Source organism: Notothenia rossii, assembly GCF_949606895.1.
Source record: "Notothenia rossii genome assembly, chromosome: 5".
NCBI classification, from domain to species: Eukaryota; Metazoa; Chordata; class Actinopteri; order Perciformes; family Nototheniidae; genus Notothenia; species Notothenia rossii.
The window spans coordinates 88,484,826-88,509,521 of NC_136903.1; the positions used below are offsets into that span (position 1 = coordinate 88,484,826).

The window sequence follows — 24,696 nt, forward strand, 5'->3', positions numbered from 1 at the left end:
AGGCAGGTACTTGCTTTCAAGCAGAACAGGGGCAAACAAACTTAGCGGGAGTCAGGGGCAGACTGGCCATCTGTGTGTTCTGGTGTCGATCGGACCGTGTCCATTGGAGTTACAACTACATCGTGTTTTATGGCGAGGGATGCCATAGAAACGCCACATTATGTAAAGGTCCCATGTCATGCTTTTCTGGTTATTACCCGTCCCCTTGTGTGTTATGAAGGTTTTTCTGCATGTAAACGGTCTGCTGGGTCACAAACGCTCAAAGTACACCCTGTAGCGAGTAAAACTAACACAGAAAAGACCTGTCTATGCTGCCCCAGAACGCCTCGTCGGAGATTTATCTTTTTCCATTATTTACTTTCTGGGTACTCTGACATGGGGATATCCAGAGGCCGCACTCTCTGCCAGCTTTTCACGAAACAAAGCTTCCCAAACCTTTCAGCGATTCATGTCGGATATGTACAGCGTAGGGCACTGAAGAACCATGCTGTTCCTACTTTGTTTGGACCAGCGGGAGATTCGGGTACACAACCTGTAAGTATTCATTGTTGTTTGTGTATTTATGATGTTTAAAACAAACAAGGTATCTACCACGACTGTTTAAATGGGTAAACGTTTTTCGGGCTACTACGTTGGGATGGCGGAGAAATGCTCTCCGCAGACCCATTCTCGCAGCGTTATAAACCTTTTTCTAACTCAATATCAAGCCACACTTATTGTTTTTACTTCGGCTGTGAGTGTTTGTGTGTGCTCAGGATGAGTTTCGCTTGTTCTCCCTTTCTCGCTGACGCGGAAGCCTGTCTGCTCAGGAGCAACGAGCCTCTCAACGTTCCGACCAATCGGAGCACACTGGGCTCACAGGGAGTGGCGGGGGGGGCAGATATGGTATGGATATGTGAACACTCGATAAAGTCAGGTTCATAATTCACATTTCATTGTGTTCACATGTTACAGTTCTAACATTTTTATGAACATGAATGATATATGAACAAAGCCTCCAAAAAAACCTTCAGAATGTTAGTATTTCTGTGAAAAATGTCTTCTTAGAAAGGAAAAGAGGCACTTTTAGAGAAAACAGCCTTTAGAGATATGTAGTATCAATTGAACGGTAAAAAATGCAACCATTAAATAACACCATGAAACGTCCTCATTGATTCTTAACATAAAAACACAAAGACAATACCTTTTTGTAATTTATGACACTTTTTTGTGTACAGTAATCCAATCCACTTTATTTCTATAGCACATATTAAAAACAGAGTGTTTACCAAAGTTCTTCACAGCAAACATAACATTATAATAAAATATAATATTACAATAATTGATAAAAGGCACACATAAGAATGAATACAAGGTACAAAAAGGCTATGGACAGACAATAAAATCATACAAATCGAATGCTTAAATATGCCAAAGATTTATGATCTATTTGACTTTTGGTGAATATAGAAGAAATCTGACAAAAAGACAAAGTTAGTAAATAAACACCTACATTTGTATTTTTATTGTTGGTTGCTATGTGAATAACCCTGAATGACCTAGCTTAAAATAAATACATAACTACATTTGCTACATATTTGTTTTTATGTATTTAATTAGCCTTTTATTACTTTTTTTAATTTATATTTCTATGTTTACGGTTGTTCCTTTTCAGTGAGTCCTTAAAGAGTTAGGGTTAAAAATGGGTTGTGAACAAATTATATAAAAAAAACAAATATTGACACGTTTTTCCAAAAATATGCCTTTTATTTTTTTTTTTTATGGATTGTGACCTTTACAGTATATTCAAAGTCTATGACTGTGACAGGACATTTTACAGTAAAGTTAACATGGCAGCGCTCTCTAGTGGACAAACATGGGATGGAAACCCTGCACCTGATTCTAATAAAACCAGAACCAATACAAATAAGTGTGCTACACAAAGAATTTAGAATCTTTGAAGTCCATGATTTTATTTGTATTCTCCAATACAGAGAAGTACTCCGATCGTGTACTTAAGTACAAGTAGGACTACTTCCTTACAAGTCAAAGTCTTGGAATCAAGTAAAGGTACAAAAGTATAAGAATCAAACGTACCAAAAGTAAAAGTACACATTATGCAAAACAACATTACAGTACTTAGTTACTTTACACCACAGCTCCCATACAAAGGCAACAAGTGCAATTCACAATTGTTAAATGTAAAAGTTCACAATTTTTCTTAAGACTCTCCAATGACAGAAGGAACCTGTATCTACCCGTGTTAAAGTCATTTAACTTGAGGTTTCTTATTGTGCAAATTAACTGTAAAATCACCATAACAGTAAACCAGTGGAATACAGAAGGTATAAATAGGATTTTTTTGAAGGGCACCATTTTTAAGGACTAAGATTGATTGCGTTAAACATTAAATTAATATGTGAAAAATAGACTTTACTGCTGTCTCTAGCGAACAGAGTAATTATTTGCATATTTTATTTGTGAATTATTATTATATTATTTAATAATCCAGGTTATCAGTAACATTGAATACCGTTTCTACCTGAGGCACAGTGTTTTATACGTGACTGAATGGAAATGCTCCCTTAAGATAATTAAATGGTTATTACTGTCACTCAGCCCCACTAAAGATCCACATCTCTACAAAAGATGGAAGCCTTCAGTTTATTAGAAAGAAAAAAGAAACATCTAAACATGAGATACCTGAGTAGGATGTGTTATTTGGTCTGGTATAAAGCTTCAGGGTGGTTTGGACATTCTGATTGCATAGATGCACATTAGAGAAGGTAGCCTGTGTGGATGGTATCTCATGGCAACATGTGATCAGGACATGATATGACAACCGCTCTGGTCTATTTGGCAAAATCACAGAATTACTTTCTTGTCAATACCAAGTGGTGCAGTGATGACGTATTTTTGAAGTAAGCATCGTAATGGCTCCATTTTGGAATATTGCAAAAAACAAGATAACAGGAAAACACAACATTTCATTTTGATCAGCTGGACCATCTCCTCATATTAACACCATTTTATGATTCTTGAAGCCTAAATCGCCAGAATTAAAAAAGCTAATGTAATGCTATAAAAGAACTACACTGTCGCAGGACTTCACGTCACCAACAATAAGCAAATGGCGGCTAATGTTCTGCATTTAGGAGCCTCATTTAGACACTCGATAGCAACTACCATTTTCAAGAAATCTTCAGACATTCACCATACATAGTTACTCATGTATTTTAGGTCGTAGAACAAAACATCTCTACAGCTTGTGTTAATCACAGAGTTTATTTAAAGCATCTAACCAAACATGTATTAAAAAAACGTTGACTAACGGGTAGGGAAACCGAAAGTGCTAAAATTGGATTTGTTGGTTTAGGACTTATCACTGCACCACGCTAGCTCTGGAGTGTGTGTGTGTGTGTGTGTGTGTGTGTGTGTGTGTGTGTGTGTGTGTGTGTGTGTGTGTGTGTGTGTGTGTGTGTGTGTGTGTGTGTGTGTGTGTGTGAGTGAGTGAGTGAGTGAGTGAGTGAGTGAGTGAGTGAGTGAGTGAGTGAGTGAGTGTGTGTGTGTGTGTGTGTGTGTGTCAGTTTCTGCTTAGTCTCCAGGGGATGATGCTTCCTATGGCCAGGCCGGCGATGAAGAACATGACGATGAGGCCGTAGGTGTGAGCGCCCAACCTGGACACGCTCTGAATGGACGACTGGGCCAGCTCAGAGAAGCTGTTGATCTGTGAGAGACAGGTTCAATACATCGGTCCATCGTACCATAAGTTAATTGAGACACAGCATATGTCATTAACACACTGATTATAAATGATAATAAAAAGGGAACTATAATCAACTTTGGAAACGTTAACAAGAAGGAAGCTGCTCAATGCCTGTAGAACTGAGAGCACTGTTGTTATTTATTGCGATTAAACAGGCATCGATACTGTTATTTCCTTCTCTGTGTCTTTTTTTAACTTCTTTATGTAACATTTAAGTCTTAAGTCAATAGATCATGCACACATTTGTTTTCCTTGGTCAGTCACGGCTCAGTCGATATGGAGCGGTTAAGTATTATTGGATTCAGCTTTTAGAGAACTTACCACTTTTCGGACCTAATGATTCAAACAAGGGCTAATCAAATGTTCGTCCTGGGAAGTTGTTTTAAGTTAAAAAGATATTTCTAACTCTGATATAAATATTTAGCAATTTTAGTCAATAGGAAAAGTGTTTCTTTAATCAATGACGTCAGAGACTGACGGCCCGTCCACACAGCAGCGTTAAAAAAAATCTTGAAAATCTTGGAGGTGGGCGTGTCTGAAAGCTTGGGGATTTTTTGCGACCAACAACCAATCACATGAATCTCCCGCCCCCGACATACAAAGCAAAAAACCCTGGGGATTTTATGGGAGCAATATATATTTATATAAACTCCCCAAACAGGTGAAAACCTACCAGTTTCACCCACTGTCTCTGCCACCTCCCTCCATGCCTTGTTCCTCCGGCTTGTATCCCGGTAAATAGTTCTGGTCATAAAGAACCGGGTGATTTGCTACCGTAATTTTTCGTTTGGAATATGAGGAAATGAACTGCGGTCTGGCTCTCCCTGCTTACACGCAGTTTGATTGGCTAGCGCTTGTACTGTCAGATTAGCATAAACGGGATTTGATTGGCTGACGCTTCCACCTCAGCTTCAAAAGTTGAACATTGCTCAACTTTTGAATCCTGGAAATCCTGGAAATCTTCGCTTTGCTTCCCCACAATGCAGTTTGGCGAAAAGCGAGGCAACGTGACGTCACCCCATTCAAAGTGAATGGGCAGAAGATTTTTTAACGCTGCTGTGTTGACGGGCCGTGACACTGAAGTTTTTTCAGTACCAGTGTTTGGCCAACTTAAAAATTGCTTTGACGCCTGGCTCACTTCCTGGGGATTCACTCACATGTTTCGCTCCTTGTACTGCTTTTAGGTCTATCACATTATAGTCTACAAGCCATGGAAATCATAAATAACTGAAGAGGTCTCAACTGATTGGCCGATGCCATTTGGTGCAGCCATGTAAGACTTTCTATGGTCAATGAGCTGCATTGCAAGCCAATTGTTTTGCTTGAGAGTAAGGATATAAAATATTTGAAAATGGGGAAGCTTCAAAACTCGACACACTCATGGTATAACTTCATCACTGACTCAGTGTGTCAGGAACCGTTGAAGCTTTATATACGACGCTATGCAGGTTCATACAGTGAGGCTTAATGTGCCCAAAACCAGCATGGCAGAGAGAAGAGCTCCAAACAGAAGAATATGGAAGAAATGAAGTTCTGACATACCCATCCTCCATGTTCCCGAATCCAGACCAGTAGATTGTTTTTGAAAAAATCCACAGTCCATCTCTGGATCTCCATCAGTGACTCGGGGAGATGAGTCATCACCATCTGAATCACACACACACAGATAAAGTCCATACACAAGGTGAAGCGACTGGCAAACTGTGATTTATTTCAGTTACATTGCTGGATCATTGGAAAGAATCTGCAACTGATAGATGCGATGGTTAGCTTAGCATGCTAGCTAGTATCAGAAACAAACTTGCCAAGTCTCTCAGCGAAACTTATAAATAATACTAATGTCTCACAAAGGTCTACATTTCTAAGGGGTTTTGCCTTTAAGAAAGGTGGTTGCAAACCAGGGGCTAATTGAGACTGCTAAACAGAATCATATTTGACGCAGTAAACGTCACCAAACCAGACATTAGCAACCTTTAGCTTAGCAGTTTCGACGTGAAGTAATGCAGCTGCGATGTAATAGTCAAGCGTACGTTTTTTTTAATTCTGGAGATTGCATTTACACTCCAAAAATCATAAAAGAAAATGTGTTTGGGAACATACTCCTACTGAACAAAATGTGAGTATCATAAACCTTTGATGTTATTCTCATCATAATCCGTACCCTACGGAAAAATCTGATTGGCTTTTTGTCGAGGTAACCAAGGTGATGCTTACTTTTGGGTCTGCCTAAACGTCATCAATGCAACACTGATGAGCAAGAACAACTATCCCCCTCCAGTCTTTAAGATAACCACCTAAAACATCCAAAGGCTTCAGTTATAGAAACGTTTGTCACATATTTGCTAAGATGGGAGTGCAAGGTAAACGCATTCCCACCTCTATCATTTAAGTTAAAATACACAATAATAAAGTGGAGATTCCTTTTTTACTGAGAAACAGAGTTGGAAAGGCACTTAAAAGCCTTTTCCTCTAAACACACAGTGTCAGGCAGATGTTCTGAAAATCCTTTGGTAAAATGAAAGTGATGCGTTTCAAACAAGGGTGTAACTTTGGTTTGAGAAGTGGGGGGGACACAAAACAGGGGGTCCTCCACAATGAAACATTTTCTCAATTTAATTCCATTTCCTGCCTTTCTTCCAATATATGAGGGACTATAGTGTTAACAAATCCAAGAAAAATGTGTAGTGTATATAATGAGTGTGCAAACTTATCTGGTATCCTATCCATGTGAACCTGCTTTATTTGTGATAACCTCACATCCCCCCGGGAAGATTTGTTTCTTTAAATTGAAGTTGAATGCATCAATCTGGTACACAAATTAAGAGATTTATGGATATAGCTCTCAACTCATATGAAACAGAACTGTATAGCTATTTCAATAATCAAAAAACCATTAGAATATTCTCACAACCAATAACACATCATTGATAAACTCCTCTCTCCTATCTTTACCTTACCTAGTCTGCATTCTTTCTTTTTATTTATGCATATTTGACTAATCACTCCCCTTTCAAACTGTGTTTTTTATGTTGTACTGACCTATAGTTCACATTGGAAGGATTTCTTATTATTATTTTATATACAACTAATATTACATATGGAAATATTTGTTTACATAGATGACCAAACCGTTTGAGACCCACTGAGATAACTTAGACTAAAGTTTACAACCTAATCACTCAGAGTCCTTTACCTCCCTGAGCTGACGTTATCTCTCTCAGTCCGACAGGAGAGGACTCTCCCCCTACTTATTGTTGAAACAGCTTCTAATCTCCGTTAGCTCCAAGCTAGCACCAAATGCTAACAACAACCCACGTAACTCTCAGTCTCTCTCTCTCTGTCTCTCTCTCTATTTCTCTCTCTCTCAGTCTCTCAAAGTCCGACAGGAAAGAGCTCTCCCTCTCCTTACTGTTGAAACAGCTACTAATCTCCGTTAGCTCAGAGCTAGCACCAAATGCTAACAACAACCCACGTAACTCTCAGTCTCTGTCTCTCTCTCTATTTCTCTCTCTCTCAGCCTCTCAAAGTCCGATAGGAAAGAGCTCTCCCTCTCCTTACTGTTGAAACAGCTACTAATCTCCGTTAGCTCCGAGCTAGCACCAAATGCTAACAACAACCACAAAAAAGTGGGGGGGACACAAATGGGATTTTGAAAAGTGGGGGGGGAAATGTCCCCCCTGTCCCCAGTGGAAATTACGCCCATGGTTTCAAACACAGAACATACTCTGGTGGTTAACGTTAGCAGCCTCTTCTGCAACGCTTATATGAAGATAACGTTCCTCATGGAGAAGTAAGTCACACACACTGTTTGATGAAAAGGTGATCTCTAATAAGTGCACACCTATGCTTTAACTTCTTAAGACTTTTGATTTACCTGTGAAAATCCATTCTGATCGTCAGCTAACAGGCAAACCACCTTCACAGCCAGCTTGCCAGCGATGTAGAAGAGCATAGCTATTTTCTCCCAGGTGATCCCATCCTTAAATACTTTTAGTGCCACCTTCTTAAACATGTTCGACTTAGAGCCGGAGGAACGAGCCACCGCGTCGATAGAACTGCAACAGACACAAGAGAGGAGTGGTTAATACAAGCTGAAGGGATTCTCATGTTTTGTTCTATGACATAAAATACATCAGTAAATACCCACTGGTGAATGTTTGAATGTAATCGACAGGACAGAGACTTCACGGCCAGAAGCGGCTTTCATTGTGGCCGGGGATTTTAACACTGACAACATGAAGAAGCAGGGCCGCCAACATTTGAGTTCAGCTTGGAGTGAGATTTCTTTTTTGGTGAACCGAATGTGTGCAGTGTTACAAACTAGGGTTCCCCATTAATGTACCGGGCGCTACAGTGGAATACTTACATACACAGTGTACCCGCGACTCTTACAATGAAGGCTCGATAATCAGCTCACAGCATATAAAATAGCATATAGGTGTAAGCAGAGGTAAAGTGCTATTTTATAAGTGTGTGTGTGTGTGTGTGTGTGGGGGGGGGGGGGGCAGGATCCTTACCTCCTCTATGGGGGGTCCGTGGGCATGCCCCCGGGAAGATTTTTTTTTTAAATATTGAATTAAATGCATCTACCTGGTGCACTTTGGGAGCAAAATGAATTTATGGAAAACAGATTTTCTTTTTCTTTATGGATATTTTACAAATCACTCAACTTTTAAACTGTATTCTTGTTTTACTGTCATATAGTATTTCATAACTATTTTTCATTTATTCTCAAAAATGGTGACCAAAACGTTTGAGACCCACTGAGATAACTAAAGTGAACTATCTAAACACAGAGTCCCTTATCTCACTGAGCTGTAGTTATCTCTCAGTCTGACAGGACAGAGATCTCCCTTTCCTTGTTTTAGAAACAGCTTTTAATATCCGTTAAGCTAACCAGATGCTAACAACAATGCAAATAGTGAGTTTGGTAGAAATATAATATATAATAGTAAAGTTATTTAAGATGATGCAGATTTACATTAGGCTATACATATTCCCCAAAATTACTCTAACGCATATTCTTCCAAACTCCTTGCTGTAGTATGACCACCAGGAGACTATTGATGTGTGTGGTGAGTTTGGTAGTAATAGTCTGTATAATAGTTATTGAATATTATTGTATTCTCTTTTTTCGGAGTTGCACTTTGCAGACGGTCCCTGAGAACTCTTCTCCGGCTGCAGATAGAGACCAATGTAACGTGTCCAGCTCGGAGGACGGCGCGTATTGGCTTTTTTTTTTTTTATCAAAATGTGATTGTAGTTCGTTGTCAACCTTACCACGGTACGTAGGAGACGTCATTTCGGCTCGGTTTGCTGTTCCTTCACTTTATTTTTATATTTATATACATTTATTTTGGACGAAAACTTAGCGTGAGGAAAGGCAAGTGTGGCGTGAGTGCGTGAGATATGGGTTAATTGCGTGACTCTCACGCTCAATGCGTGAGTGTTGGCAGCCCTGGAAGAAGGTCCTGCCGAAGTACTACCAGCATATCAGCTGCCCGACGCGCGGCGGAAATATGACTGGACCATGTGTATCCCCCTTTTCGACGTGGATATAAGGCTCTTCCTCGCACTCCCTTTGGAAAATCAGACCACATCTCACTGCTGTCTTTTGTTTTCTGTCTGCGTTGTGTTTTTTCTTGTTTAGATCTGTCCTTGGTTTCCTGTCTGTGGCCGTTTCTCAATCGCGAGGAAACTGGCTTCCAAGCCAATATTTCAAGGATGCTACGTCATCGAGTGCCGCCGAAGGACTGTTCCAATCTCCAGCATACTTGGAATTCCACCGAGGCCGCGTCCTTGGTTTGGGGGTAATTTCGAGGCTGCACATGGGTAGACTTTGCGTCCTTCAAATCCCCACAATGCTTTGCGCACGGGCCAATTTCCCCAAATCTGTGGCGGAAAATGTAAGGCGGGGCCTCTCATATGACGCACACCTGCACACTTGCTAGCCTGTTCCACTCTTCGTTTTCCGAATGCCAGGAAGGATTCTTGCCTCGCTTCTGAAGCAAGTGACTCGGAAGACATGTGCTACCAAGCAAGCATCCTCGCGATTGAGAAACGGCCTGTGTGTGTTCCCTCCTACCTGTTCCCTCTTACCTGTTTACTTGATTGTGTTCACCTGGTGCCCCTGTGTTTTCTCCTCCCTCCTCACCTGTCTCTTGTTTCGTTGATTAGTCTTGTGTGTATTTAAGTTCTGTTTTTGCTGTCTGTCTTTGTTGGTCTCTTGTGTGTCTTTGACTGTGTCACGGGGTAGTGATCTGTTTTTGACGTTTAGCCTTGAAATAAAGGATTTTTCTGTTTAAATCTGCGTTTGGGTCCTGCCTGCTTCACTCTACCCTGACACAACACTTAATTTCAATATTTTAATACATATTTAGCCAATAATTTGCTTCCTGCAATTTAGATATATTACCAGTTGATATTGCAATTTGGTTAACGTTTTCATAATATGTGCAGCCCTAGTACTCACTCTTGGAGCCTATCATTGTACAGACTGTCCCCGATGAGGATGGTGTATTTGGCCAGCTGGTCCACCAGCTTCTGCTCATTCTCCACGTCTGCAGTGGGTGTAGTCAGAGGAGGAACGTCCTGTGATGGGAGGGCTTTCAGCTCCGCATTTATGACCCTGGAACAGAACAAGACATTAATGCCAAACTGTGGAGAGACTCCACAAATCAAAAAAGCTCAGGACACAATGATGGCTCCTTTTATTTTACTCAACATAAAGCCGTTTTTAGGGAAGTGTAATTGTCACAAGTTAGACACTTCTATTATTGTTTGTTTGGTGGCTCATCTAAACTCTCCTGTCATTTCAGATCCCGCCTTCCTCCAGGCCCTTGTAATCAGCTCACTTCCCTCACCTGGTCTCCCCAGCCCTTCCCCTCGCCTGTTACTCATTCCCTCATCACTCCACAGTATTTATACCACCTCACTATCACTTGTCCTTTGCCAGATTGTCTTGTCGTTTCTGCCAAGCTCTCCAGTGAGTGTTGGTCTCTAGCCTAGATTTTTGTCCTGCCCGGTTTTTGATCCCTGCTTGCCTGTTTACGGATCTCGAGTTCCTGCCTGCTCCCTGTCTGGTTTTGACCCTGCCTGTCCCTGACCTGAATAAACTGAACATTGCTATACACTGGTTGTATCTGAGTCGTGCTATTGGTTTCTGATCTGTACCTGTGATCGTCACAGTAATGGTAGTGTAGCGTTTGGTAAAACATTTCTCATTTAAACCTATGGTCATGAAGGATGGGTCATGGGTCATAACCGAAAGAACGAGATGGCGAATACAAGCAGCCCGAATGGGTTTTCTCAGGAGAGGGGCTCTCCCTTAGAGATCAGGGGAGAGGTTCAGTCATCAGGGAGGGACTCTGATTAGAGCAACTGCTCCTTTGGTAGAAAGGACCAGTTGAAGTGGTTTGGGCAATAAGGATGCCACCTGACCAGAAACCAGAAAGAGGCCATATTTGTACTCTCTGTGGGCTGAATTTGACTACCACGAGTAGTGTTGATCCTGCCACATCGAGGGCGACACACCCATTTGTGAATACAGCGTCATAAACTGCAGTGGAACTTTTTCCTTTATTACCTCCTTATACAGTATAAGTCATGATCACAGTGTGATTTACTGTAAGGGATCTTCTGTTCCTGTGAAATGAAACTGAAACTCGCTTTAGAAAGTTAACGAACATTTGTAGGCTATTTTAATTACAAAATAATACTTATTAAGTGTAGCTGACTTTAATCATTAACATATCTGTTTATTATATTTGCGTGTGTTTTCAGTTGTCTTCACAAATGATGGCCTCTTTTACTATTTTATTTTAAAAATAACTAGAAAATGACATTAGCATAACCTCAGCTAATGATTAAACAAACACACACACACATACACACACACACACACACACACACACACACACACACACACACACACACACACACACACACACACACACACACACACGATAGTTTTAAAGGAAGGCGCAGTGGACTAGTGCACTGGTATTTGGATCAGGGGGTCTCAGGTTCAAACCCCACTGCAGTCAGCATGTTGTTGTGTCCCTGAGACACTTCAACCCAAATTGTTCCTGCAGGGATTGTCCACAGTAGTATTGAGTTTGTAAGTTGCTTTGGATAAAAGCATCTAAAAAGTAACATGTAACATGTACCATTTTTAAATGTATTTGTCTTTCATATATTTCAGTCTTAAATGGTGCAACTATCAAAAGACTCAATTTCCACTGGGATATGAAGAAAGAAAGTTTAATTTTGATCAGTCTAAACGGTTATTGATTCAACTGTTTCTGTTGTAAAATGTTGTATTAGCATGGAAAGCGCCAAAACTACATATTATTATAAAATGAGAGAAGGAACTTACTCTTTGATCAGGGCTTCCCCGATCCTCACATCTGTGGAGAGTAAAACAGCTTTAGTAAGCAGCATTATACCCTCTGTAACAGCTGTCAATAGCAGAGGTGAAGTACTAAGATCTTGTACTTACTCCAGGTGTAACTAAAGTCTGATTTATTATTATATTTCATCTGTAAAGTAGCCTAACTAAAGCTAATAAATAATGTAGAGGAATAGACACCTGAATTGTAGTGTAGTAGAAGTACAAAGTAGCAACAGATTGAAATACTCAAGTACAGTAGGCCTACTTGAGAAAGTGTACTTAGTTACTTTACACCACTGGGTAATACAGGGTATATGCAGGAATCCTGAAGTCAGATAATACCTTTCAAGACCTTTTTTAAGACCCTTTCCATACATTTTAAGACCTCATCGCCACTTTGAGTTCTAACCGGTTACATTGGTGACACACTTTACCTCACATTTACTATATACAGTATTGATTGTCCTTCCTCCTTATCTTCCAACCATTTGGACGCAAACTTGCATTTCCCCATAACGATGTAGTTTAACAACCGGCGTAAACTAACCTTCGCCCGCTATTAAGCAGTGAGCGTGCAATGTCCTGTTCAGATGACGTCAAACCCAACGGGATGCCATAAATAAACTACACAGAATAACAATACACACCTACGCAATGATTACATCCAGGCACACAGTAGAATACAACCTCTTTGGACAATTTATATACTTATTGAAAACAAGCTACAAAATGTAATAGGCCTACCTTGGAAATGCCGCTTATTAGCCTACTTTTTAATACTTTAATTTTTGCTAAATTGATTTATCAACTTTTAATACTTTTTAAGACCCCGCGGAAACCCTGTAATAGAGCAGCAGCATAGTGAATATATAACTTTAATGGGACTTGAACTGTACGTTGAATAAGCTTCACCACATACCGTCTCCTTCATATCCCATTCTCGTTCCCTCCACAGCCAGATAAACCGTCCTTTAAAAACCTACGTGGTGTTTGATAAAAATCCCCGAATGAAACACTGTTTAGATCAAATACGAACAACTATCCTCACATAGCCTAAGTAAACAACAGAAAGAGAAGTTATGTCAGTCCCGCAAGAGGAGAGAAACCAGACAGAGCGAGCAGAGGAAATAAATGAAACCGAAAACAGGTCGTAGTCTCGATGCTGTTGCACAGCATCCGCTATAACGATATCATTTCCAAACCTTACTTTGTCATACAAATCATTAACATGTCTGGGAGTTTTCGCTTTACGCTGTGCGCGTTCCCGCGAGGTGCATATAGTCTTCTCAAAAAGATCGCCTGAAGTCGGACAGCTTGGAGTCGGCTTGACTCGGTTTGCAATGGCGGAAATTGCGTTGGCATGCCATTTTAAATGATTTATTCAATAACTCAGCAAAACTCACAACATTTCTGGAGCCTTGTAGACACAGACAACTATAAGAACATTCACCAAGCAGCACTGAAAATGTCTGCTTTATTTGGCTCTACTCTGTGAAGCAGCTCCTTAGGTCAGACTGAAAGCTTGCTTTTTCTGACATGAATGTCATGAAATCTATATATAGAACAAGACTGACTGATGAACATTTAAATGACTATTAGAGTGAACCTACGTGGGTCCAGCATGAGCATACACCTCTATGGTGGACTCCATGCAACGCCAGTCCTCTCACTAAATGTGAAAAAGAGTGAATGCACTTATTTTACACATGTGCCATAAGATGCTTGTAAGGTGGTGATTAAGGTGACGTATTCACTATGTGGGCCAGAATAATATGTAAGAAATTGTCGTTTTCTTGTACCTTGATGTGAAGTTAAGATTTTTTTATAAGCTTTGGGTATTGCAATTTCACACGTGTATTAATTCAACTGATGAGGGCTATGTGAATAAATGTAAGCGACTTTAAATATATTAATACCTGAACACACTGCTGCTGTTAAATAATTTCCCAATTTGGGATTGATACACTGTCTGTCTGTCTATTTATTTATTTGATAGATTTAAAAAAACACATCTAGTATTTAAAAGCATATATTGCTATGTTTAGGACAAACAATTAAAGACTGCTTTAATTTAACAAATTCTACAATATAAAAGTGGCAGATTTGCTTTATTAAACAGACCAGACCTAGGCTGCATACCAACACAATTAGGAACATGCTCACATTTTACTATGTTGGTCTGAAGAGCTGAAGCATTCATACACAATGAGTAAACACTGTGTTGTCTCGTTCTATATCCTGTGAGAAAATGATATACATTTAGCATAACAAATTTGACATCTGAAGATCTGAATAATCAACAGATTTGAATGGAATCTGGAACATTTTCCAGTCAGCATCACAGTACACTTTTAGAGCTAGTGCCTCTTTGTCATTTCTCTGAAAGCATAACTCCTGTTCTGTTGTGCCTTTTAGAAATCTGAACAGATGTTTTACTGTGTTCCAATGTTCCTCTGTTGGTTCAGCCAAGTGCTGAGATAGTTTACTGACCACAAAACCTATATCTGGTCTAGTGCATGTGGAAAAGTAAATTAAACTTCCCACTGCCTCTGTATTTAGTTGGGTCTGTCATTTTTTCTGAATAATCAGTTTGTTCAAGTTTTGGCTCACATGGGGTCCCCCTGGCCTTGCAATCCTGCATTTCAAACCTCTCTACAATTTTGCCTATATATTTATTTTGAGACATTTTAACTTCACCTTCTGTTTGGTCAAAATCAATTCCCAGGAAATGTTTCAACTTTCCCAGGTCCTTCATTTTAAACCTGTCAGAAAGCATAATCTTTACACCTTCCAGTACATTTGTGTTGCTTGCTGCTATGATCAGATCGTCCACCCGTACAATCATGATGACCTTTTCATCATGTTTCTCTCTTGTATACACACAATGATCAGCTGGATTCTGTATGAAACCGTTCTCACTCATTCCAGTTTCTACCTGATTGCTTAAGGCCTAGAGAGACTTTTGCAACTTACAAACTAGGTTTTCACCGGTTATTGACTTTTCTTCATAGCCTTCTGGTTGCTCCATATAGATTTCACAATCAATGGGTGCATGCAAATAGGCTGTCTTAACGTCCATCTGGTGTAAAATCTTGTGCTGCTTTCTGCATGAGTACTCTTACACTTGTCATATCAGCTGTGGGAGAAAATGTCTCTTTGTAGTCTGTTCCTGGTTTTTGACTGTAGCCTTTTGCTTCAAATCTTGCCTTGTATTTATCTGATCCATCAATGTCACTTTTGAGTGCATAGGCCCATCTTCCCCACACTGCCTTTTTACCTGGTGGCAACTGGGTGAGGTGGAAGGTCTCGTTCTCCTCCAGAGATCGCATCTCCTCGTCCAGGCCAGGCGACGCCACTGCATGAAACCCTTTACATTTTTCAACATTTTCCTTAACAGTTGGCAAATACTACAAATGTCCACTCTGGTGGATGTCAAACCTGCTACTGTCCTTGGTAACCATGTGGCTTTCTCCTTTCTTGAAGGTGATTGTCGCTCCTCCATTTGCAGCTCTTGCCACAGAGAAGATGTCATGTGGGTATGAAGGTATGTACAGTGCATCTCGTAGCTGTGCTCTGTGCTGTCGTCTATAAGGTGTGACTTGTGCCAAAGAACAGATAACTAATGGCGCATTCACACTACAGCGCGGAGCTCGCTTTAAGCGTGCCGAGCCGTGCAGGGCCTGTTTTTGGTTGCACTTACACTTGGCCTAGTTCCGGCCCGGGGCTACTTTTTCACCTTTTTTCTGGCCCGACTAAATCGTGGTTCTATCGAAGCCAACAAACAGGGCTGAGTCGGGCTGAGTATGCTAAACTAGAGAGAGAATCGCTGTCAAGGGGGCTACAACTACAACAAGATGAACATATTTTACCGTGATTTAATTGTAATACACGTTTCAAAATGATGCCGAAGTAACAACACACTGATACCGGATAGTAAGAACCATGAATTAAGGCTTTGACAAGTCTGCAGACAGACGGCAGGCGAAAAACCTTTTAAAATGCGTGTTTTCTAAATGGAGATCGGCTAAGCTAACGTTATATATGCTCCGACCGTCCACACTCACAACAACGGCCTACAGACATAAATAAACCAGCGACTGTATTCTCCATGACACAGACAGTATGTGGTTTGTACTTGTTTAACTTTTGTCTAGTTTGTGAACAGATATGAAGAGCTGTGAGCTCTGAGGGCTAAGAGCTAACGGCTGTGTTGTTTTTCTGTGGTTCGCATTGAAGATGACGTCACGGCTCCGCCTACACTGCGTTACTATAGTAACTACCCCAGTTCCTAAACTGAAATGTGAGCGCAGCATTCAAGTGAGCCGGGCCTAATAAGGCCTAACCAAACCGAGCAAGGCCGAGCGAGGCCTGCAGTGTAAATGCACCATAAGCTAACTGAGCGGAGCACTGACGTATCAACGTACGCCAACGCCAATTTTGAATGGGTTGGCGTAGAATACAGGCGACAATCACGACGATGTCAGACGTCACGGCGACGTATCATAGGTGCGATCAAAGTATGCGATCAAAGTATGCGCTCACGTGGCGGCGGCGTAGCTTAGAAAGCGCTATCTTAGATTATGCGTGTTGATAACGTACTTGTGGATAAGCGTGTGAATAACGTAAGTGTGGATAAGCGTGTGAATAACGTACGTGTGGATAAGCGTGTGAATAACGTACGTCTCGCCTCCGTTAGCATTGTATAGTAGGCTATCTGGTACAGGGATTCATAAGAGCTGTGTCTAGCAGCTGTCTAGCTGTCTGTCCTGAGGAGCTGTCCTCCGCTCGCATCTCCTGTGGGCGGGACTAAGTCTCGAGGATAGGAGTCGATGAGGGGAGTTAAATTAATGAGAAAGGGCCAAGGTTCTTCTGCTCTGACAGCCAGGCATGATGGGTAATCTGTGACGTTTCGCTCTCTCAAAGGTTGGGCCATTTTGTCCTCATGCGCCAATGAACAGCTCTCATAGGAAAGAACGAGACCCCGCCTCCCACCAAGTCCAGTTCTTATTATACATCCATGCTCTATAACAGTGGTTCTCAACTGGTGGGTTGAGACCTAAAAGTGGGTCGCGGACCCGTTTCGAGTGGTTCGCATATGTGTGAGTGAAGAAAAAAAAAAAAACTTTTATTTTGAAGGCCTGATTTTCTAACGCTGTGCATGCAGTAGGCGCTGGACTGGAAGTACCGGAGACCATAAACGGTTTTGAAAACTTCCGTCACGTAGTGATCATCTTCTCAATAAAACATCTTTGCTGATGTTTTTTCGAGTCTTCTGGCCAATCAGAATCAAGATTGTTACCGGAAGTCCCCACGGAGAATAACTTTGCGGTAGAACTATTCTTTATACATCCATGGGTACAACTTCAGATAAATATAATGAAATATGACCCCCGGTTTGATGATTGACAGGTCGCAGAACAATGGGGGCTATCTACCCTTACCCACAATTTAAAGTAATTCACACAGACTCTCTCCTCTTTACTCTTCTCTCTGTGTGGAGCAGCAAGTTCAGCTTCAGAACAAAGTGAAAAACAAACAATGGCAGAAAATATTATTAATATCGGGTAATACATCTATTTATTTTCTTCTCAGAGTGTACCAGAATGCGTAGTTTATATTTTAGTATTTCTAAAAATCTCAGGGGGAGAATCCCCCCAGACCCCCCTTCTGGGGTTGGGTTTTCAGCATGTCTGCCTTTTTATGTTATAGGCTACAGTTTAGCTTTGATTCCATCATCTCATTAAACCTCATTTAAAATAATTATTTTGTTCTGTGAAGGCATATAGGGATATATGCACTGTACTTCACTTTAATCGTAATGTATGCTGAAAGCGTATATATTACTGCACAATATTTTGTTGAATAGATGTGGTTCAAAATCTCGGGTCGCGATCTATTGACTAAGGAAAAAGTGGGTCCCGAGGCCTGACCAGTTGAGAACCACTGCTCTATAAGATACATAAATAGTAATTCATGACAAACATAAGTCCTTGCCTGAAATGAATAAATTGTACATGTATCTATCCTATCCTTTCAGACATATTACATTCCAGAAAATAGAGTATTGGGGACAACATAATATAAAAATCTGCCGAGGAACAATTCCACCAAAATAGGGGTTTCTGTCGATAACTCAGTTTATAGAGCACATGCATGAGGATTTATCACCAACAGGGGGAGTTAAAGGACAGATTCAGGTAACAGCAGCTTCGCAGCCTGTATCCTGACTGCTTCACTGGACTTCAGACGGACTGCTGTGATTGGCTGGTTTGGTTCAGGCTTGGGTTTGGTGTGGTTACAGTTACCGTCAAACATCAGGCCCTGTCAACTAGCCCACAATCCAGTCACATAATTTAGCAGCAATTTCACCATCCATTCTCTCTGGAGAACTGACACTTTTAATCTAAAAACAAGCATAAAGAAAGGTTGAAAACCATTCCTGTGGTGCTTCACACAGCTGGGTATTTTGAGTGAACTGCACTGGTGTTAGAGCAGTATGTTGATGGTTTTTGTGGACTCATTACAGACATACTGTGACAAGAGGTTTGAGACGAGCTGTTCACTTTATGCAGCTGATTGGGAGTTCTTGAAGTCTATGGGTAGAGCCAGGAAAAGCAGTTTAATGGTTAAAGTACCATCGTGTAGGATTTAAAGGAACCTATTGGCAAACCTGAATATACAGTTCATAATGATGAAATGATTCACCAGGAATATTCCCTTTTTATATTCACACAGACTTTGTGTTTTAGTTGCCAAACGTCGACTCTGATTCCTGGAAGAAGAAGAGCATGAAATCAGTTTGAGTAGCAAAGTTTTTTTTTATGAATTTCAATAACATCTGGATTATGACGTGGTTTTCATATTACATGCTGTCTGGTGTACAGCTGTTGTTTATTCAAATGAAGCAACAACACAATGCAAGATATTTAACACAATTTAGATGTCTTTTTTAACTTACAGGAAGCCTTCTCAGGTGGATTTCAGGAGGGGACTCTTTAAAGTAGAGACACTACATACTGTTATGAACCTAAAAATGAGCTGAATAGGCCCCTTTCATTCTTTTCACTTACAGGAAGCCTTTCCAGGTGGATGTTGATAACAGCAGCTAAGTATTTTACATTTCTGGCTTCTTATCAAAAACCAAATGATAAATGTTGCATTTCCTTCCTGAGCAGACTCCATTCTTAACTCCCTTAAATACAACAATCTACTCTTGGGTAGCAGTGAAAATGTCACAGGATTGACAGAGAAAACATAAATGACTGTAGAAACTTTTAAGTAGAATATTTATCAGGCAACCCGAGGGAATACAGACTGAAAAATCCTGATAAAATCAACAACAAGACTTCCCTTCTGTCCAACAGTAACTGATATGATTTTATTTATAGAGTCTCTCTGTCACTGAGAGGTTAATATTGAAAGTTGATATTCACAGTGGAGGGCTCTGGGCTCCATTCCAATATGAATATAGCGCATTGTTACTTGTCTTTTCCTCAATGAGGCGCCTGTATCTGGACGAGAATCGCTCCGAGGCCTTTTTCTTCCCCGCTGGCCTCGTGCTGCTCCACTTATTTGTGGAGAGAGTTTTCCTCCAGGCTCCTTTCCGCGGATAGTTGTGCAGGTTCAAGGGGCTAAAAGCTGTTCTAGCTCGGGTCCATTAGCATGTAGCGTTGGTGTGTTGATGTGGTGGATGACAGAATAACTTTGATAAGCTTCCCCGGAGAGATATGGGGTTTCAAACGCACCTCGGTTACATTCCTCGAAGCACAACTTGTAAAAATACATGCGCTTCTAGGTCAGCACAAGTTCAAGTTCATACTAAGTACGTATGAATATTTTTTGAAAACTCAGACAGTCTGATATAGCAAAAAGACGCTTTCATCCAAAGTGTAAAAAACATAGATAATCAAACTCCTAACAACAAACAAGAGCAAATCATGTGAAAAAAGGGGAAATCGTTTTCTTAAATTCCTCTCTTTTTCTCTAGGCAGAAAGATTGGAGGTCAGGTAAAGGTCGGACGTCATGCTTGATAACATGGAGCTGGCGTTCCTCAGATACTCTTCATCAGGGTGGATGCTCGCTGACAGAAGTTTGATTATAGCTCCTTCAGTTTAATCACAGTTTTCCAACCTTCAGTACAACACCACCTTTCTGGGCAATGAAGGTGCTTTCTGCTTTCTTCAAAGAGAGAATATCTTAACAGTTGTAAGTCGAAGGGAGAAATCGTTTTTTAACATATGTTTTTCTTTTTAAAATGAGTTGAGTGTACCTGGGTGCATTGTAACAATCTGTGAACACAACATTGACATGCTTTATTGTTAAGGAGGACATATGTTCAGTATATCAGTATGTAGTGTCTCTACTTTAAAGAGTCCTCTCCTGCTGATGTTCAGGTGTATATCAGTATGTAGTGTCTCTACTTTAAAGAGTCCTCTCCTGCTCATGTTCAGGTGTATATCAGTATGTAGTGTCTCTACTTTAAAGAGTCCTCTCCTGCTGATGTTCAGGTGTATATCAGTATGTAGTGTCTCTACTTTAAAGAGTCCTCTCCTGCTCATGTTCAGGTGTATATCAGTATGTAGTGTCTCTACTTTAAAGAGTCCTCTCCTGCTGATGTTCAGGTGTATATCAGTATGTAGTGTCTCTACTTTAAAGAGTCCTCTCCTGCTCATGTTCAGGTGTATATCAGTATGTAGTGTCTCTACTTTAAAGAGTCCTCTCCTGCTGATGTTCAGGTGTATATCAGTATGTAGTGTCTCTACTTTAAAGAGTCCTCTCCTGCTGATGTTCAGGTGTATATCAGTATGAAGTGTCTCTACTTTAAAGAGTCCTCTCCTGCTGATGTTCAGGTGTATATCAGTATGTAGTGTCTCTACTTTAAAGAGTCCTCTCCTGCTGATGTTCAGGTGTATATCAGTGTGTAGTGTCTCTACTTAAGAGTCCTCTCCTGCTGATGTTCAGGTGTATATCAGTGTGTAGTGTCTCTACTTTAAAGAGTCCTCTCCTGCTGATGTTCAGGTGTATATCAGTATGTAGTGTCTCTACTTTAAAGAGTCCTCTCCTGCTCATGTTCAGGTGTATATCAGTATGTAGTGTCTCTACTTTAAAGAGTCCTCTCCTGCTGATGTTCAGGTGTATATCAGTATGTAGTGTCTCTACTTTAAAGAGTCCTCTCCTGCTGATGTTCAGGTGTATATCAGTATGAAGTGTCTCTACTTTAAAGAGTCCTCTCCTGCTGATGTTCAGGTGTATATCAGTATGAAGTGTCTCTAATTTAAAGAGTCCTCTCCTGCTGATGTTCAGGTGTATATCAGTATGTATTGTCTCTACTTTAAAGAGTCCTCTCCTGCTGATGTTCAGGTGTATATGAGTATGTAGTGTCTCTAATTTAAAGAGGACCTCTCCTGCTGATGTTCAGGTGTATATCAGTATGTAGTGTCTCTAATTTAAAGAGTCCTCTCCTGCTGATGTTCAGGTGTATATCAGTATGTAGTGTCTGTACTTTAAAGAGTCCTCTCCTGCTGATGTTCAGGTGTATATCAGTATGTAGTGTCTCTACTTTAAAGAGTCCTCTCCTGCTGATGTTCAGGTGTATATCAGTATGTAGTGTCTCTACTTTAAGAGTCCTCTCCTGCTGATGTTCAGGTGTATATCAGTATGTAGTGTCTCTACTTTAAAGAGTCCTCTCCTGCTGATGTTCAGGTGTATATCAGTATGAAGTGTCTCTACTTTAAAGAGTCCTCTCCTGCTGATTTTCAGTATATCAGTATGTAGTGTCTCTACTTTAAAGAGTCCTCTCCTGCTGATGTTCAGGTGTATATCAGTATGTAGTGTCTCTACTTTAAAGAGTCCTCTCCTGCTGATGTTCAGGTGTATATCAGTATGTAGTGTCTCTACTTTAAAGAGTCCTCTCCTGCTGGTGTTCAGTGTATATCAGTATGTAGTGTCTCTACTTTAAAGAGTCCTCTCCTGCTGATGTTCAGTTGTATATCAGTATGTAGTGTCTCTACTTTAAAGAGTCCTCTCCTGCTGGTGTTCAGGTGTATATCAGTATGTAGTGTCTCTACTTTAAAGAGTCCTCTCATGCTGATGTTCAGGTGTATATCAGTATGTAGTGTCTCTACTTTAAAGAGTCCTCTCCTGCTGATGTTCAGGTGTATATCAGTATGTAGTGTCTCTACTTTAAAGAGTCCTCTCCTGCTGATGTTCAGGTGTATATCAGTATGTAGTGTCTCTACTTTAAAGAGTCCTCTCCTGCTGATGTTCAGGTGTATATCAGTATGTAGTGTCTCTACTTTAAAGAGTCCTCTCCTGCTGATGTTCAGGTGTATATCAGTATGTAGTGTCTCTACTTTAAAGAGTCCTCTCCTGCTGATGTTCAGGTGTATATCAGTATGTAGTGTCTCTACTTTAAAGAGTCCTCTCCTGCTGGTGTTCAGGTGTATATCAGTATGTAGTGTCTCTACTTTAAAGAGTCCTCTCCTGCTGATTTTCAGTATATCAGTATGTAGTGTCTCTACTTTAAAGAGTCCTCTCCTGCTGATGTTCAGGTGTATATCAGTATGTAGTGTCTCTACTTTAAAGAGTCCTCTCCTGCTGATGTTCAGTTGTATATCAGTATGTAGTGTCTCTACTTTAAAGAGTCCTCTCCTGCTGGTATTCAGGTGTATATCAGTATGTAGTGTCTCTACTTTAAAGAGTCCTCTCATGCTGATGTTCAGGTGTATATCAGTATGTAGTGTCTCTACTTTAAAGAGTCCTCTCCTGCTGATGTTCAGGTGTATATCAGTATGTAGTGTCTCTACTTTAAAGAGTCCTCTCCTGCTGATGTTCAGGTGTATATCAGTATGTAGTGTCTCTACTTTAAAGAGTCCTCTCCTGCTGATGTTCAGGGTGTATATCAGTATGTAGTGTCTCTACTTTAAAGAGTCCTCTCCTGCTGATGTTCAGGTGTATATCAGTATGTAGTGTCTCTACTTTAAAGAGTCCTCTCCTGCTGATGTTCAGGTGTATATCAGTATGTAGTGTCTCTACTTTAAAGAGTCCTCTCCTGCTGATGTTCAGGTGTATATCAGTATGTAGTGTCTCTACTTTAAAGAGTCCTCTCCTGCTGATGTTCAGGTGTATATCAGTATGTAGTGTCTCTACTTTAAAGAGTCCTCTCCTGCTGATGTTCAGTTGTATATCAGTATGTAGTGTCTCTACTTTAAAGAGTCCTCTCCTGCTGATGTTCAGGTGTATATCAGTATTTATTTAGTGTCTCTACTTTAAAGAGTCCTCTCCTGCTGATGTTCAGGTGTATATCAGTATTTATTTAGTGTCTCTACTGGGATGTGTCTCCATGCTTTAATGTTCAGAAAGCTCTTTATTTTTATCATATACCTCATTCAAACCAACGCAACTCCGGTTCAAGCTCCGTGCTAGAGCTTTTCAGGTTCAGAACCGTTCTTCGGTTTAGCTCCGGCTCTTTTCACACCGCCCAGAGTCCGACTGGTGCTGCGTCATTAAGTCGTCGTTTGCGTCATGACGTAACCGTTTGCGTGCTTCATAAAGCCAAACCGCGCGGAAACCCCTCACAGCTGACACCGACAACAACAACAATGGCCGATTGTGCTCCAGCTTCCTCTGTACCTCTTCGGAAGACCAGATTCCCAGTAGGTAGCTGGTCTCTTCAGTGGACCACTGCTGCTTGTTAAGTTTCTCCATCGTTGTGTACAAACTGGATAAAACGCCGGCTTCTTGTTGTTGTTCAGGAGTTGATCCCGCCCCTTCCCCGCCCCCCAGCCTCGCCGTAAGCGTGACGTATGTGGTGCTTTTGCTCTGGCCGGAAAAAATGTTGGTGCTTGAAACGAACCGGATTCCGGAGCTAAGAGGCGGCTCCGCTGCGGTGTGAACAGGAAAACCCGGTGCTTTTCAAGCTCCAGCTCCGAACCGGCCCCTGAAACACCGTTGGTGTGAATGAGGTAATAGTGTCTGTGCTGCAGCACCTCTTTTCACCCTCTGTCTGAAACCAGAGCCCAGTCTGCTCTGATTGGTTAGCTGGCCGGCTCTGTTGTGATTGCTCAACAACTTCCCAATGTCCAATGGAGTCCAATGGAGTCAGGGGGGAGTTTCATTATTTCTGTCAAGGTGAAAATGTCCCAGGACAAAGAAAACAGATATTACTTTAGAAAATTGTAATAAATAGAATATTTCTCGGGCAACCTGTTGAAATGAAAAATCATGATAAAATCAACAACACAGATGACCTCCCCTCTGCTCCTGGAGCTTTGAGATGTTAGCCTTTGTTGACCATAAACAACATATATAAGTAACACACCACAGGAAAGGGAAATAGACTCTTTACAGTGACCTTAACTGTTTTGGTTCAAATCCATGGAAAGAGAACATTTTTCCAAGTTTCAAGTAGCACACTGAAACCGCAGAAGCTCAAAGACCTGCTGAGCTTCTTACAGGCTAATTGGAAAAGCCTGAGAAAAAGAGTAACACGAGAACTCCTATTTCAGCATTTCTGCAATTATTGTGCTATACGCGGAGGCTTGTTAAGTTTAAAGGGTT

General features: G+C 40.9%; 1 protein-coding gene across 1 annotated transcript; it reads right to left on the reverse strand.

Moving 5' to 3' along the window:
• Positions 1 to 1,926: 1,926 nt before the first annotated feature.
• Positions 1,927 to 13,457, reverse strand: LOC307041800 (apoptosis regulator BAX-like). The gene is made up of 6 exons (XM_079685342.1): positions 13,057 to 13,457; positions 12,123 to 12,153; positions 10,218 to 10,373; positions 7,620 to 7,800; positions 5,288 to 5,392; positions 1,927 to 3,706 (listed from the first exon to the last, which is right to left on the reverse strand). Exons 1-6 carry the CDS (start codon positions 13,073 to 13,075, stop codon positions 3,563 to 3,565), a joined length of 636 nt encoding a protein of 211 aa, XP_079541468.1. The 5' UTR covers positions 13,076 to 13,457; the 3' UTR covers positions 1,927 to 3,562.
• Between the last annotated feature and the right edge of the window lie 11,239 nt (positions 13,458 to 24,696).

Bases quoted from the DNA above. Each gene is read 5' to 3' on its own strand.
- LOC307041800 (XM_079685342.1), bottom strand. The intron at 10,374-12,122 runs GTAAGTTCCTTC...GTTCTGTTCCAG, and splicing joins GGGGAAGCCCTGATCAAAGA to GGTCATAAATGCGGAGCTGA. The intron at 3,707-5,287 runs GTATGTCAGAAC...TGTCTCTCACAG, and splicing joins TTCGGGAACATGGAGGATGG to ATCAACAGCTTCTCTGAGCT.